The sequence below is a fragment of the Etheostoma cragini genome, chromosome 11 (genome assembly GCF_013103735.1).
Source record: "Etheostoma cragini isolate CJK2018 chromosome 11, CSU_Ecrag_1.0, whole genome shotgun sequence".
NCBI classification, from domain to species: Eukaryota; Metazoa; Chordata; class Actinopteri; order Perciformes; family Percidae; genus Etheostoma; species Etheostoma cragini.
The window spans coordinates 25,944,499-25,959,660 of NC_048417.1; the positions used below are offsets into that span (position 1 = coordinate 25,944,499).

The window sequence follows — 15,162 nt, forward strand, 5'->3', positions numbered from 1 at the left end:
CCACACAGAATTGGCTCCTAGGCAGAGTGCTCTTCCTGCTTGTATCTGTGCAAACTTTGTCACCAGAGAGGTGTTTACACATTCTTCTCCTGGGGGAGATGTTTGTGCAATTCCCTGAAATTTGAGACTCAAACCTACTCAATGAAAACTAGATTAGGTAGGTAACTAAACCGTAAACTAATCTAAGACGCAAAACCCGGCAAAGACAGTATAGAGAGCCAAAAACACACTGTCGTTGTAGCTGTCTGCCACTGACAGTTACAAGCTAACAAAAAAGATGCTAACTACACTTTACCATTCTGATCTTCTAGTCACCGATTTTTGTGACTGAGGTTGAGTTCAGACAGACCGCCGAACCAATTGCTCCCCTGGACCGAAGCGTCCTGTCTGAACCACATGGGGGCCCAAAAGGAAGCGAGGGCAAGGCCAGATCCAGAATAGAAGTGAACCCAAAGTGCATCTCACGTCCCTTATTGATAGCTCCTTGCTCAAAAGGGTTGTTCTGGCCCTCCTTTGTGAAGGACGTCTTAAAGCTCCCATTCTTGCCCCATGGAGCGAGGCCGAAGGATGGATCTCTAAGGACCTATATGCACGGATACACAAGTGCACCCTTACCAGAAGCTGTGCAGCTGAAAGCCGTTGCTGACTCCACCCATTCCCCTGTCAAATTCATGTGACATTGAGGAAAGGGCGTCCCATCCCTCTAAAAACTTGTTTCTTCTCTCCTCCCATGATTTCCTGCATCTCTCCCATGCTTCGTCAGTGGGACGGACTAAGCCACGAGGTAGGGAGGCAAGAGGAGGAGCGGGGGATTCAATTTAAGAGAAGTGAAATGCACCTACATTCTGAAAGAGATGACTCCAGCCCCTTTGACTTTTTATATGAAAACCATGTTAAAGAAAGTATTAATCATGGCAGATTGTTCTTCCATACTTTAAAACATGTATGGAGGGGGCCTTTAAAGAAAAAATCTCCAACAGGCCTTTTGGAGAGATTTTCCTGTTTTCATTTTAACAATTTTTACTATTCTCTGTAGGTCCATTACATGTAATCCAAATAAAAGGGTTTAAATTACAGGTTGTAATGCAAACAAAATAGGGAAATCGTCAGAATAGGGGGATGAATACTTTTGCAAGGCAGTGTATGTGTAGATCAGAGTGTGAGGGAGTGTGTCCTCTACTGCAATGAGTCGCTGTTGTCCAGGCCCAGCCCGGCCATGTCTGCATCATCGTCCTCATCTCCACTGTCCCCCGACTCGTCTTCACTGTGGCCTCCCATCATCACCTGCTGTACCGCCAGTGTGGCGCCGTCTGACGTCAGGCTCTGCAGACCCTCCATGTTCATCGTCACCATTGTACCTGAGAACGAGAGGAAACAATTACTGATTAAAACTAATGCACATTGAAGTGATTATCTCTATATATCAGGGCAAAACCAAAACCTACAAAAATAACACAAATATTCACTTTGTTGAGAGTACTCGTACATTTTCTAGCCTGCAAACTAGCTCCGGGATATATTTTGTTTGGTGGCTTGCTCAACAAGCTAAGGCGCAGAACAAGTTAATAGGTTATTATTAGGTTGGGTTAGCTTAGTGAGTAGCTGCGGCTGCTGTCTGCCTCAGTGCATTAGTATACCATTCTATTTCGGTTGCACTTTAAAGCCAGAAGAAGCTCAAGCTTTAACCAATCTAACCAGAGTTAACCTGCAGCTAATTTGCATCTGTTGTTCCCGGGCAGGTATCAGAAAAATAACAACCGTAAAAGCAGGAAATACATGAAAATGCTTAATTGCGAGAGAAAGAATCAGTATAATAAACACAATACATATCGGTCAATCATTGGTGGTGACACTTTTGTGCTTACTTTAGCTAAAGCTTGAGACTGGTTTTAAACACTGCAAAGCTTCTTGAGTCTGATGTTTGTAGGTATTGAATTCCAATTCCCCAACTACCAGGGAGGATCTTGAATTCAACTACAACATAATTCTCATCAAAAGACTTCCCTTTTGTTGCTTTCATTGCAACATCTTATTTCCTGCTGTGACACTCCTCTGGGTTTTCCCTGTGTGACTGCCAGGTTCAATAATTAGTTTAGTTGCTGTTGGTACTTGTTAACCTTTGTGTAGACCCCAGTGTAGAATATGGGACTTGAACAATAGAAAAGGAAAATTACATAGAAGGATATTCATTTGCATTTTTACACACATTTTACCACTCTATAAACGTAACAATTACCAAAAAGTGTTTGCACGCCAGATAGTCTTTGGGTGTGTTGGATCATAAACTTTGACTTTCAATTTGACAATGTCTAACACAACGCATGCTATGTTTTACAGTTGTAGTTTGAGGCAGAAAACTTGTTGGTTCTATGTACAAACTGTACATAGAAAACACTGCTACGTACCGTCTGGCATGGTAACTTGCTGCTGGGTGCCTCCCCCTGTGGCGATGGAGTCAGGCCAGAAGCGCTGCAGTGGCCGGTTTTGAGGAGTCTTCTTCTTGGATTTTGGTGTCTCAGAGGAGCTGGCGTCCAACATGGGCTGCAGGATCCGCCTTCGTGCATTTATAAACCTGGAGACACAAGCCAACTCAGATTTGTGACACGGCAGGATGAAATTTGTGGTTTTGTAGTTTCTTACAGATGTAGCAGACCTTTTACCCCTCTAGTCCTGACAGGCTGTGGTTAAATCAGTATCTACCAATAGGATTAGACCAGATGTCTGACGCCTATCTGTTATGCAAAATAGCTTAATTTTAACTTTCAATTTACACAAAGTAAAAAAACAAAAACAATTCCTTTTCTTTCAGAATCACATGTAGCAAGTAGAAGCAGAAACTGTCCATCACTGCCTTTGTGACTGAATGACATGCCAAACATCCTGGACATTAAGTTGGGAAAGTGCATTTTAATGGTGCTGGATTGTGCCTTTGTGGGCCAAACTCACCAGTTGTTGACCTGCAGAAGTGTCAGGTTTGTCTGAGTGGCAATCTGTTTCTTTTCATCTTCTGTTGGATACGGGTGCTACAGAAAAGAACGGTGAAAGAAATGCTTTAGTGTTTTGTCAAGAATTGAAGAGTTAGGGTTGATTCCCATTGTACGCGCAAGAGCCAGCGCTGCGCTATGAAATCCATTACTGTCAACGGCTTGCGGGCGCAAGAACTGACCTGCAGTCGAGCAAAGCGCAAGAAGCCTTTTGCCGCTTAGCTGCTCTTGTGCATGCCGCGTTTGTGCACGTGGATCCACAAACGGAACATGCACGAGAGGTTGATTTTGGCCGTCAGCAATCTCCCAGAGATGTACCCTAACACCCAAGTTTGAGGTCGTACAGAGACCTTGGAGGCAAAACTATGCTGTGGTGCATATTTCCACCGTAGTAGGCGTGCTAGATGTGTATCTTTTTATTTTGAATCATTCAGGTTTGTTTTAGCTATATGAAATCAGCTTGGACATGTCTCCACTGAAATACAATCATAACTATGTTAAATTTTTCTTAGTTTGGTGCAGATGTCAAATCCTACTTTGCATTTGCACAACAGTGAGTGCATTTCTTAAAACAATTGGTGTAAACTGCACTGCGTAATGACTGACCAGCAAAAGCGTGTGTCTTGCTGGAAATATTTTGTGCCCAAAGCAAGTATTTATATCAATGACCCAATCCAAATAACAAATCCTTACGCCATTGTTAATACCAAAATAGTGAAACTGCTTTATGTTATTGTCCATATATAACAGTTCACTCTGTAATTGTAGTGTAATGAACAATGCACATTCCCTAAGTGACAATGTTACACATTATTGTCATCTCTGATCTGAGAAACGCGCCAATCAGCAATTGAGAAGAGCTGTAGCCTGCTGTTGGGAGCTGCGAAAACCAAATACCAAGTGGATTATACAGCTCCATACAGGTATTTGTAGAATATATTTGTATGCTTATATAATGTAAAATATGTTTGCACTGATCGACACAAGTCATGTTTGTTTTCATTGAAGTTCACGTGTAGGTTGTTGAAAGCAACATTCTATTTAGAAAAAAAAAATCCCTTCATAACCCATCCAGGAAATCGTAGGCCTGACTCTTGTCAGCAGACAAATTGCTCATTGTTGAGCCAAAATAACCCCTGGAACCGGTTTTAGTGAAAGCAGTGCTCCTTCACCAGCCGGAATTTCCCCAACTGCTCTGTGGACCTGAAGGTCTGGTGCACCCACACCCGTCTTGCTGCTGCCTTCCTCCATGTAGCCGCACAACCGGGGCAAGTGCCAAGGCTTTATTTTGGTTCAAAGACAGAAACATCTTCACCACCAATTCGCTACTGGAAGCGCTGTGTGTCCCGTGTGTATACTACAAAATGTTGCACGTACTACACGTCTGATGACATGACATGCATTCATAGAGTGGTGCATGTATGACAAATTTATGAACTCTTGCCTGTTTTGCGCTGAGCCTGGCAGTAAGCACAACAAATATATTTTGGGAATAGGACGCGACATTGCGGCAAGCGCAGCACATGCTGCGTTGAATATACAACGGCCCTTACACAGGCAAAGATTTAATTCACACTACACAGCTCTCCGCTTTTTTCACTGGTTACCAAATGCTGCCCGCATCGCTTTAAGACACCAGTACTTGCATACAGGAACACAAACGGATCAGCGCCAGCCCCAGACATGGTCAAACCTGCCCACTCTGCTCTGCATCAGCCAACCTGCTTGCTGTCCCATCAGAGCGAGGGACAACAAATCCAGACTGTTTGCAGTCTTGGCTCCTGTTGACATAAGGACAGCCAAAAGCCTATGCCTCTTTCAACAAAAGCTGAAAACACATCTCTTCCGACTGCACCTCGGATTTAAAAAAAATGTATTCTTAAAGCTGCACTTTGTAGTTTTGATTTTTTAAAGCTAAGGTACTTGCACTTACTACTTGTTGTCTGGAGTTTACACCTTCAAGGTTGAAAGACCTTAATTGGAAATTGCTTTGGATAAAAGTGTCAACTAAATGACATGTAATTCACACAGACTTACCCCGATGTGTTGGAAGAGCCATGAGCGCATGACATTGGTGGCGTGTTTGGGTAGAACACCACGTTTGTTCTTGGTTGAGTTGTCGTCGTGATTAAAGAGGTTTAAGTCCTGGTGAAACTGCAGCTGGAGCTGAGCAGACAGACGTTCATTTAGCCACCTGTTTTTTTGTTTATGTCACCAGTAACACATTGTTTAACCCTTTCCCACACAATTTCAATTTGAAACTATTAACTGCCAACGACTTTTAATTTTAGGAACCACTGACTTAGAATTAACACCAGAATTAGAGTCAAAGAGAGATGTACAACCTGATTGTTTTGGACGCGTATTGTCCCGGGAGAAAGAGCCTGTGTTACCACCTGGCCCTGAGGAGTGACGACTGTAACAGGCTGGTAGACCGTGCCACCTGGAATTACCACACACACACACACACACACACACACACACGCACACGCACACGCACACGCACACGCACACACGCACACACGCACACACGCACACAGCTTAATATAATCTGCTGAGCTGTAGCGTGCAGGCTGCAAAGAAAGCTCTGATCAAAGTTCCTCACTGGTACATGACAACATCTCAGCTGCAGTCAGCCAGTACAATACCTGAGGGAGGGGTTGTATGCCATGGTGACATACCTGCAACCATCTGGCTGGGGTTGACGGCTGTTACCGTAACGTTCCCTTGCTGCAGGGCTGATGCTGGCACCACAATTTGACCCTGGGGACTGATGGTCCCTGAGATTGAGCTGGGGGTCTGCACAACAGAGCATGCAACAGAGGGGACCAAAGTCATGTTTTCCATGTTGATAGCTGTAATTTTATAGCACACTGACTTTGAACTTGCTAATACTGTGCAGGTTAGATTAATAAAATAGTCTGAAATGCATAAATGAATCAAGAAAGAAGAATCAAATCAACATTGTCCCTGAAGACACTAACAAATCTACTATTTTTGATAGTTGATTCTTGGACCCAAATGTGCTTAGTGGTGATGTGTACTGTCCACCTACAGTCCATACCGGAGTCTTGGTAGGCGAAAAGCCCTGGACCTGTCCTTGTACGGGGGAGTATGGGCTCCCAGGGTCTCCACTCAGTAGAGTCTCGCTGTTCATCTTAGTCTTGAGGCAGGCGATGTAGCGGCTGCAGAAGTCCTTACACAGGTCACTCACCTTCTCCAGCTCCAGCAGGTGGATCCGCAGCACCTGGATGGCTTTCACCATCTAGGAGGTCAGAAGAAAAAGGAAAAAAGAAAAAAAGGTTTGTTCCAGTCTTCTCAAGCTGAATCTTTGTCTGTTTGTGTGTCCAGGTCTGATGTTGAGGATACATAACCTAGAATCTCAGTCTTACTTTAGTTCTTGCCTTCTTCTGTCTATCTTCATTTTATAATTTTCATAAGTCTGTACTGTTGCTTGCATGTGTTTTCCATTTTATCCCCGTATTTGAATTATCTTGTTTTTATACCTCCCTGTAAACCGTATTGTTGCTGGGCTTCTGCAAGGCTCACCAGGGTACATTTAAGACATTTTAATACCATATAGGATAAAATGTAATACCAACTTCCCAGCCACATAATGCAAAATCTGTGTGGATTTAAAGCCTGAGAAAATAATTTACCAAGTTGCGTTCCCTAAATTTAAAAACAATTTGTTATAATACTCACATTTAAGCAATATTACACAAGAGGGTGTGATTTAACATTAGTATTTGCACAATGAGATGCGGCAGTAAGCATCACTGAAGTGGTGAACTAAATTATGAGGTAAGAGGCGACATCTCACTGCGCTGCTGAGGTTAAAAGGCTGAAGGGTGACCGAGTGAGTTGGGGGTTGCATTTTGTATTTCTTTGTGAAATACCTCATGTCCCTCTGTTTTGTTTGTGTCAAATACCTAAAGACCTCAAACTGTTTTTCAGCCATGTGCTTATGTTATGAGTCTAAACTAGAAACCTTTACTTGATAAAAAATAGGAGCTGAGGTTCCACCAGGTCCTGAAACTACAGTGAGAAATTACCACCAGTCAAATCTGATTATTTTATAACTCCCCAGCTAATTTAATGTGGTCTGTGTCAGGCCAAAACTGTGTGCCAGAACACACTTTCTTTTATAATTTCATAGTATTGTAGTGACTTCTCCTGCATTTAACACATGTTTTAAGAAGCAGTTTTATTCTTTTTCTTTATGTGAACCGTTTTTGCTGCCACTTACATTCAAATGCACTTCAAGTATGGAGTTCTCCGTTTTAATAGTATACTTTGGGCAAATTTTGGGCCACAGTGGTATGTAACGGTGAAAATAAATCATCCACCAAAATGAAAATCAGCAACCAGAAATCTAATCAATTCTACCCATGACATGCAGAGGTATCTTACCAAGTTGTCGAGTTCAGGATCCTCGCTGAAGAAGGGTTTGCCCTCCTTCTCCTGACAGCGGACAAAGTTTTCAATGTCCACGTCAAAGCTCGCTGAAGTGATGCAATCAGAGCTCAGCGTGGACTGTTCACACTTCTCAAACAGCAGTGCCAGGAGGGGGAACAGGGGATGCCTGTGGAAGGCGTGCACACACACACACATAAAACAGGAAAAGTTGCTGAATTCCATTTCAAAGAACAGATTATGCTTTCTTTCCAGTAAGACAACATGGCTCCTAAAATGCAAAAACAAACTAAACAAAAGGCATTAACAAGTGCTGACAGGCAAGTGAAAATGAAGTGTAGGTAAACTGCTGTATTAACTGATTGTTATATTACTAATAGTTAATAGGTGCTTTTTGTGAGATCATGTGACGTGTTTGATGAGACTGTGTACATGAACAAAAATATTTCTGAAATCTTTTTTTTTTTACTTTCACATTGCAATTTCCAGAGAGCAATATTTCAGTTACATGAATAAAGGGGAGGCTTGTCATAGTACCAAATTAAGAAAGGAAAAAAGAGAAGAACACAGATATAAGAATAGAGCGGTTCTGGTTTTTCCACATTAGCAAACATAGGCAGAATTAGCTCTACCGATATATGGATGCTTTGTCCGCGTCCATGGGGGTCTGTGGCTCTGTGGGTGCCGGGCTGGGCGCCTCTGCCAACGTCCCTTCTAAAAACTTCTGCTCGGAATCGTCGCCTACCTTTACCACATTCACACCTTGCATCTGCGGGAAAAGAGAAAACAAAGACGTGACAAGAAGAAAGCAAAAGAGTGACACAAGCTGAAAAGGGGGCAGAAACTGACAGAAGAGGTGAAGAGAAAGGCAGTGAATGAGAGACAAATACATCATGTGAAGACCCAGAAGAGCTGGAGGGCAAAGCTGAACACAGAGCCTTACTTCAATGTGAACCCTTTACAAAGTCATGAGGACATGGTCTAAAAAAAACACTTACAAAAACTATGCATTTTTAATACAAGACTGTTTGTGTTATCTATGTTTTAAGAATGAGGACTTCTTTACTGTGACCAACACCAAGAAAGAAAGGAAGGAGGTATTGATCATGTCATGAGTTGTTAGTCAAGTATCAGCCACTGCCAATCCCCTGCACTCTTTGATTAGTTTATTTTGATTTACTTGAGTACTTTTAACCTAAAATTGACTTATGCATCTCCTGTGGACTGATGCAATTACAGTGTCTGCATGCGTTCATGCCCTCAAGTCTCTTTGAGATTGCTCTGTGAGCAGACTATTGCTAGACTACATCCAGTCAGTGTTGTGTTCAAATTGCAATGCAGACCTAAACAAAACATATCAGGTGAAAAAACTGCAACTAGAAATATAATCCAGAATCTAACACATAACCTAATATAAATGCAAGAACAGATTAAAATGTGACTAGCCTCTGCAACACTCCACTCAAGGCACAGTTATTGATTGGGAGCCAAGTTCTCTTCCTTTACTTTCCCATATTTTCACACCATGCCTGCCTACCCAGGAGCATAAATCCCATCCCTAACCATGTGACTGAGACCAACAATGAATGAGATTGAGCACAAAAGTAGCTAAAAATAATCACTTGCTTGAGGTGGAAAATTTCTCATTAGTCATAGATCGTTCTCAGCTCTCGACACCCCCAAATTTGGCACTTGAATTATGTTTTGTAAGCAATTTACATAAACTCAGGCATAGAAATACTAGACAAAAAAGGAGCTCTATACTGCATTGGTGTCTAATATTTAGTGATTTATTAAGCATTCTGCCAACAGATTACTCAAACAGAGGTAATAGCATTAGCATTGCTTGTGTTCTAGCGTTACATGCATACAGTGATTCCCTTTGTTTTGCGATTCAGGCTGACTTATCACCACTAAAAATAACTGGAAGATCCATGGCCAGAATACGGAAGGTTGAAGCTTGAAAGATTTAGGTGTTATTATAAACACTGTCCTTTTTGCCTGTTGTAGTTAAATATCTTAGGAAGAAAAGTGCAGTTCAGCCAGTTGGAGCAAGATATGTATGTAAGTCCAAACCGAAATTCACCATCTCACCCACCTGCTGCTCTCCCTTTGGGTACTTGTCTATGGAAACCGACTGGGCTGCCATCACGTTCACTGCAGTTGCTGCAAACACTGGGGCATTATAGAGAGCAGGGACAGGTGGCCAACCTACACAATACACAAAGTTTCAGTTAGACTAAGTGTAAGAGATGCCTGATATGAAGGCAGGAAAACTTTTAATAATGTAGCCAAATGCTTTATAATGTAACCTTACGTTGGGTAAGCATTCCACACTGACTTATGATCAAATATTATCTCTAAAATAAGACAAACATGACAATAATCTGCAGCCCTTGAAGGACATCGGAAGTAACGAAAACACAAATATGTAAAACTAAAATGTTTAATGTTCTGCGCTTATATATCATATTCACACAAGTTTGGGCAAAACAAGAAAAAGCGGGGCCATCCGCAGACAAAATAAACTGAGTAACGTTAACGTTATATGATGGGACTGCGTTGTGTAATTTATTTAAACAACGTTAACGTTATAACTCGTCAACGTCCATAAATACTTCTGTTCATACCAATCTTAAAAACAAAGAGGAGACGGAAATACGAACCCTGGGGTGCGTTGTTATAGCCCAATAGTGAGCTTATGACCCTATTATGTTACCCTGCAACTGCTAACACACCCACCAAAATAAACTTAACGTTAGCTTTTAGCCCTGTGTTAGCTGTCCACCGTTCGTGACGGCTAGGGGAGATGAAGTTTACAAAATTCTTTGGACTAACATAAGCTAACTATCCTTGAACTACCATAACGTTACAGTTATCCTCAGACAAAGCAGCTCGGTGGGAGTAAGCATTGTTTTTCTCAAAATATTTATTGGCTAGCCTGTTACGTTAAGCTACATTGGAGTTAGCTCGCGAACCCAATCTAAGGTTAACCCCAAAGAGCAACCGTCTGGCCGAGCTACTGCTAACGTTAGTAAGGTAACGTTAGCTAACTGTTAACTTAAAAATGTTTCTCATGCTGGTATGATGAGGCTAAATGTGTAGCGCCATATTTAGCAAGTGGGGGGGTCACTGCCAAAAAAAACAGGCTAACCTAGCTAGCCAGGTACAAAAAAAGACCCCGCTGCGGATTCATACGAAGCGAGTCCTTTGCCCATATAACAAAACAGCTCCGAGAGCGTTAGCATTTTTGAATTAACATTTTAAATGAATATGCATTTCTTGCCAGCTCTATATATTAATTCGTCTGCAATGATATTAAGAAGTAGTGGCTGCACACCAGGCAAGCCCCGGTTGATCCTCAAATCCTTCCCACATCAGTCAATCAATCAAGCGGGGACAGCTGCCCTCTCCTTCCCTTCCCCTCCCCTCTGTGCTAACGTTACAACTGTCGGGCCTCGTTTCTAGCTCTCGCCTTTTGCTTTTCCACAATCCTCCTCTGCCCCCAAAACGCCGACATATTTTTTTACCCCCCCTCCCAGAATTTTTTTTATTCTCGGAGCTCTGCCGCTTCTGCTTCCCTTCAAAAAAACACCCTCCGCTGCCCTGACTAGGTCCACGCTCCTCGCCCTGGGGCATTTTTGCGTGCGGCCCAGATTGTTTGATTGATAGGGAACGGAAAAAGAGGGATTTTGAGTGACAGCTTACCTGAGTGCCAATCTTCGTCACACTGACAAGCGGCTGCAGCAATCGGGACCCGCAGTTGTCGCGTTGCGTCATCGCGTTAGGGCACGCAGGGGCGCTTGGCTCATGAATATTTACGACGTGGGCGGAGACATGACGTCCTGCTGCCTGTCCCTCACCCTCCTGCGTTTTTGCCTATGGGTTTTGCTTGGCAAACGATATACTGGCAAATGCTATACACTGCCCCCATTCACACAACACATTTTATATGTATATATCCACTTTTACACTCCTTTATGCATATTCTCTTAATAAATACACAAACAGTACATTATATGGATTGTTTACCCCTTAAAGAACGCAAATAGCTATGATAATCAGGACATTATGTGCATGTAGGCAGTCTAAGGGAGTGGGGAAAATTGTATAATTAAAATAGAAACACAGATAAACCACTTGCACACTCAGCTCTATTCAAATGACCCCCCTGAGGCAGAAAAGCAGCATAAAAGAAGCTTTTGATCTGTGCCTTTCCCTTATTATTACCCTTATTATTATTCCTTTATATAAGACAAAACACAATCATGCCAGGCAAAAACAGACTTCATTTCTCATTTAATAATATAGGATTTAATAGCAGAATGTCATGCTTATCTGACAGGTAAGGGGATAATTATCATAAAAAGGTACAACACCACCACCATTATCTTTCTTCAATATAACAGTTTGCAGCCAGGCCAACTCTTCTAGTGTCTGATGGAGGAGGGCTGCGGCAGACGAAACTTGGCCATCTCTACATCCAGGTCTGCAAAGGTAAAGGGGGTGTAGTTGTGGTGCTGGTAGTTTTTATAAGTGCTGTTGTCAAAAGGCTCATCGGGCTCTGAAGGTGCCGCTGCTGGAGCTTCTGCACAAGGAGAGAGAAAGAAACAAAAAGGCATGTAAGTAAGCTGCATACAAATCTTCCAGCAGTTCATGCAACAAACAGCACAAGTTTAGCCATATGTAATCTGGGTCTAATCCTCTGTCCTTGTCACCGTTACTGATAATCAGGCTCTAAAAGTTGTAATTACGACTGGTCTAGGCATTTCTAATAAGCCATAAAATGAGAATAAAAATGTGTATTTCTTTGTAAACATCTTACAAGATTTTTAAGCAACAACCATTTACATATTCACACATGCTGACAAAGGTGGTTTATTGTGGGGCATTTCCTATGGTGGTGGGCCTCATTACCCCCAACAGTGTGGAGACACACTGGTGTGAAAAGCCTCAAGGATCATGTTTGTGAGGGGAAAAGTATGTGAAGGTTAACATGCTTGTAGACAACAGAGACAGCTCCTACAGTGCTAGAAAAAATAAAGATACTGGCAAAGGCACGCATGAAATGGATTTTAAAAAGGGCACAAAACCAAAGTGGGTGTTGGAAACATGGCTTTGATGCTTTTGATTAAACAGGTCAATAATGTTAAATGTAATTTAATTCACATTTTGTAAATGTATTTTACATCTAAATCTGTCTGGAAAACCCCTGTGCACGTTGTCACAATAAGGTTAACGCGAGGCAGTGAAAAAAACATTCATAATCACAGAGAAATAGATTTAAGACATTTTCATTAATCAACACCATGCTTATCCCAAAGGCTTCCAGGTAAAGACCAGATGCACAAAGTTTAAAAAAAGAGGAATTTCAGAAGTGGTACAAATATTGACCAGTGTGAGGAGGGTGTTGACCAGGAAGCGTAACTACCCAGTTGGTCAGAGAAGTGTTACAAAAGTGGCAAAAAAAGTGTAACAAAGGGCTGTAGTTGAAGGAATGTATTTGTAACTAGGATCTTAATCATTGATCAGCACTGGTTGGTAGCTGCTAATCAGTTGGACACATACAGTGAGGGGGAAAAAGTATTTGATCCTCTGCTGATTTTGAACGTTTGCCCACTGAAAAAGAAATTTTCAGTGTATAATTTTAATGGTAATTTATTTGAAAAGTGAGAGACAGAATAACAAGAAAATCCAGAAAAAAACATGTCAAAAATGTTATAAATTGATTTGCATTTTAATGAGGAAAATAAGTATTTGACCCATTTTGCAAAACATGACTTAGTCCTTGGTGGCAAAACCCTTGTTGGCCAATCCCAGAGGTCAGACGTTTCTTGTAGTTCCCACCAGGTTTGACACATCTCAGGAGGGATTTTTTCCCACTCCTCTTTACAGATCTTCTCCAAGTCATTAAGGTTTCGAGGCTGACGTTAGGCAACTCAAACCTTCAGCTCCCTCCCATAGAAAATCTCTATGGGATTGAGGTCTGGAGACTGGCTAGACCACTCCAGGACCTTAATGTGCTTCTTCTTTAGCCAGTCCTTTGTTGCCTTGGCCGTGTGTTTTGAGTCATTGTCATGCAGGAATACCCATCCACGACTCATTGTCAATGCCCTGGCTGAGGGAAGGAGGTTCTCACCCAAGATTTGACGGTACATGGCCCCGTCCATTGTCCCTTTGATGAGGTGAAGTTGTCCTGTCCCCCCAAAGCATAATGTTTCCACCTCCATGTTTGACAGTGGGGATGGTGTTCTTGGGGTCATGGGCAGCATTCCTCTTCCTCTTCCAAACACGGCGAGTTGAGTTGATGCCAAAGAGCTCCATTTTGGTCTCATCTGACCACAACACTTTCACCCAGTTTTCCTCTGAATCATTCAGATGTTCAATGGCACGCTTCAGTCGGGCATGTATATGTGCTTTCTTGAGCAGGGGGACCTTACGGGCGTCCTTCACGGCGTAGTGTGTTACCAATTGTTTTTCTTGGTGACTATGGTCCCAGCTGCCTTGAGATCATTGACAAGATCATCCCGTGTAGTTCTGGGCTGATTCCTCTCTGTTCTCATGATCATCGCAACTCCACAAGGTGAGATCTTGCCCCAGGCAAGGCTCCAGGGGAGGGCTCCAAGGGAGGGCTCCAGGCCCTCCCTTGGCCTGGAGCCCCAGGCCAAGGGAGATTCACAGTTCTTTTGTGTTTCTTCCATTTTGCGAATAATCAAACCAACTATTGTCACCTTCTCACCAAGCTGCTCGGTGATGGTCTTGTAGTCCATTCCAGACTTGTGTAGGTCTACAATCTTGTCCCTGACTTCCTTGGAGAGCTCTTTGGTCTTGGCCATGGTGGAGAGTTTGGAATATGATTGATTGATTGGTTGGTTGCTTCTGTGGACAGGTGTTTCTTACAGGTAACAAACTGAGATTAGGAGCACTCCCATTAAGAGTGTGCTCCTGCCACCTCCTGCCAATTTATTTTCGGCCCTAAAAATATTTTCATACGCTTTCTGTGGAATAACAGACGACCAAGGCTTCGTTTAACACTTTTGTATCTACCGTATGATAGAGGAGGCCTCAGGTGCCCCAACCCACTTTGGTACTACTGGGCAGCTCAATTGAGGACTATGATGTATCATTTTTCAGATAAATGTCTCTTGCCATGGGTGATTATTGAAAATTGTTCTGTTTCTCTCCCTCTACCCCAGTACATTTTCTCAGCAAACATCAAAATGCTGAAAAAAAAGACAAAAAACCCTATAGTCAGAAATATGATCTTGGTTTGGTATCAGGTCAAGAAGTATTTAGGTGATTCCTCCTCCCTATCATGCTTCAGTCCAATATGGGGTAACCAATCCTTCCCTCCAGGTAGGGCAGATCCTGGCTTTAGGAAATGGGCTGAAAAAGGTTTAAAGACAATAGGAGATTTGGTGGAATCGGAGGACGGGGTATTGATGTCCTTTGAAGAGTTAAAGGCTAGGTACGATATCCCAAGCAAACATTATTTTAAATATCTGCAAGTGAGAAATTTTATTAGATCATCTCAAAATCAATGTGAGTCCATCCCTCTGATGTCCACCTTGGAAATTGAAATGAAGAATGATTGCTTTAGAAAAGGAATTATTTCTTTTAGAAAAGGAAATTTAGAAAAGGAAATGCAAGAAAGTTTTACAATTCTGGAGGGAAATAAAACTTACTCTAGAGACGATACTAGGTATAAAGCTAGTTCTTGACCCCAAGTTGTTCATCCTAGGTTTATATCCTGACAAACATC

General features: G+C 42.3%; 2 protein-coding genes across 9 annotated transcripts in view; both read right to left on the bottom strand.

Annotated features, from left to right (window-relative positions):
* Nucleotides 1–996: 996 nt before the first annotated feature.
* On the bottom strand, nt 997–11,235 carry pknox1.1 (pbx/knotted 1 homeobox 1.1). Of its 5 annotated transcripts, none has more exons than XM_034885187.1 (11): nt 11,109–11,235; nt 9,499–9,611; nt 8,033–8,169; nt 7,398–7,569; nt 6,049–6,249; nt 5,666–5,783; nt 5,330–5,427; nt 5,022–5,150; nt 2,947–3,023; nt 2,406–2,572; nt 997–1,358 (listed from the first exon to the last, which is right to left on the bottom strand). In XM_034885187.1, exons 2-11 carry the CDS (start codon nt 9,547–9,549, stop codon nt 1,177–1,179), a joined length of 1,332 nt encoding a protein of 443 aa, XP_034741078.1. In that variant the 5' UTR covers nt 9,550–9,611; nt 11,109–11,235; the 3' UTR covers nt 997–1,176. The 5 variants fall into 5 exon arrangements, with proteins under 5 accessions (XP_034741078.1, XP_034741076.1, XP_034741077.1 ...); XM_034885185.1 differs by having other exon boundaries at nt 5,633–5,783; XM_034885186.1 differs by having other exon boundaries at nt 6,040–6,249.
* Nucleotides 11,236–11,687: 452 nt separating this feature from the next.
* Nucleotides 11,688–15,162, bottom strand: part of LOC117952678 (fibrous sheath CABYR-binding protein-like) — a 24,246-nt gene continuing 20,771 nt past the window's right edge. For all 4 annotated transcript variants that reach the window (XM_034885170.1, XM_034885169.1, XM_034885173.1 and 1 more), the window contains one exon: nt 11,688–11,988. In XM_034885170.1, the coding sequence (XP_034741061.1) occupies nt 11,831–11,988 (158 nt within the window). In that variant the 3' untranslated portion in view covers nt 11,688–11,830. The remainder of the gene's footprint in view (nt 11,989–15,162) is intronic.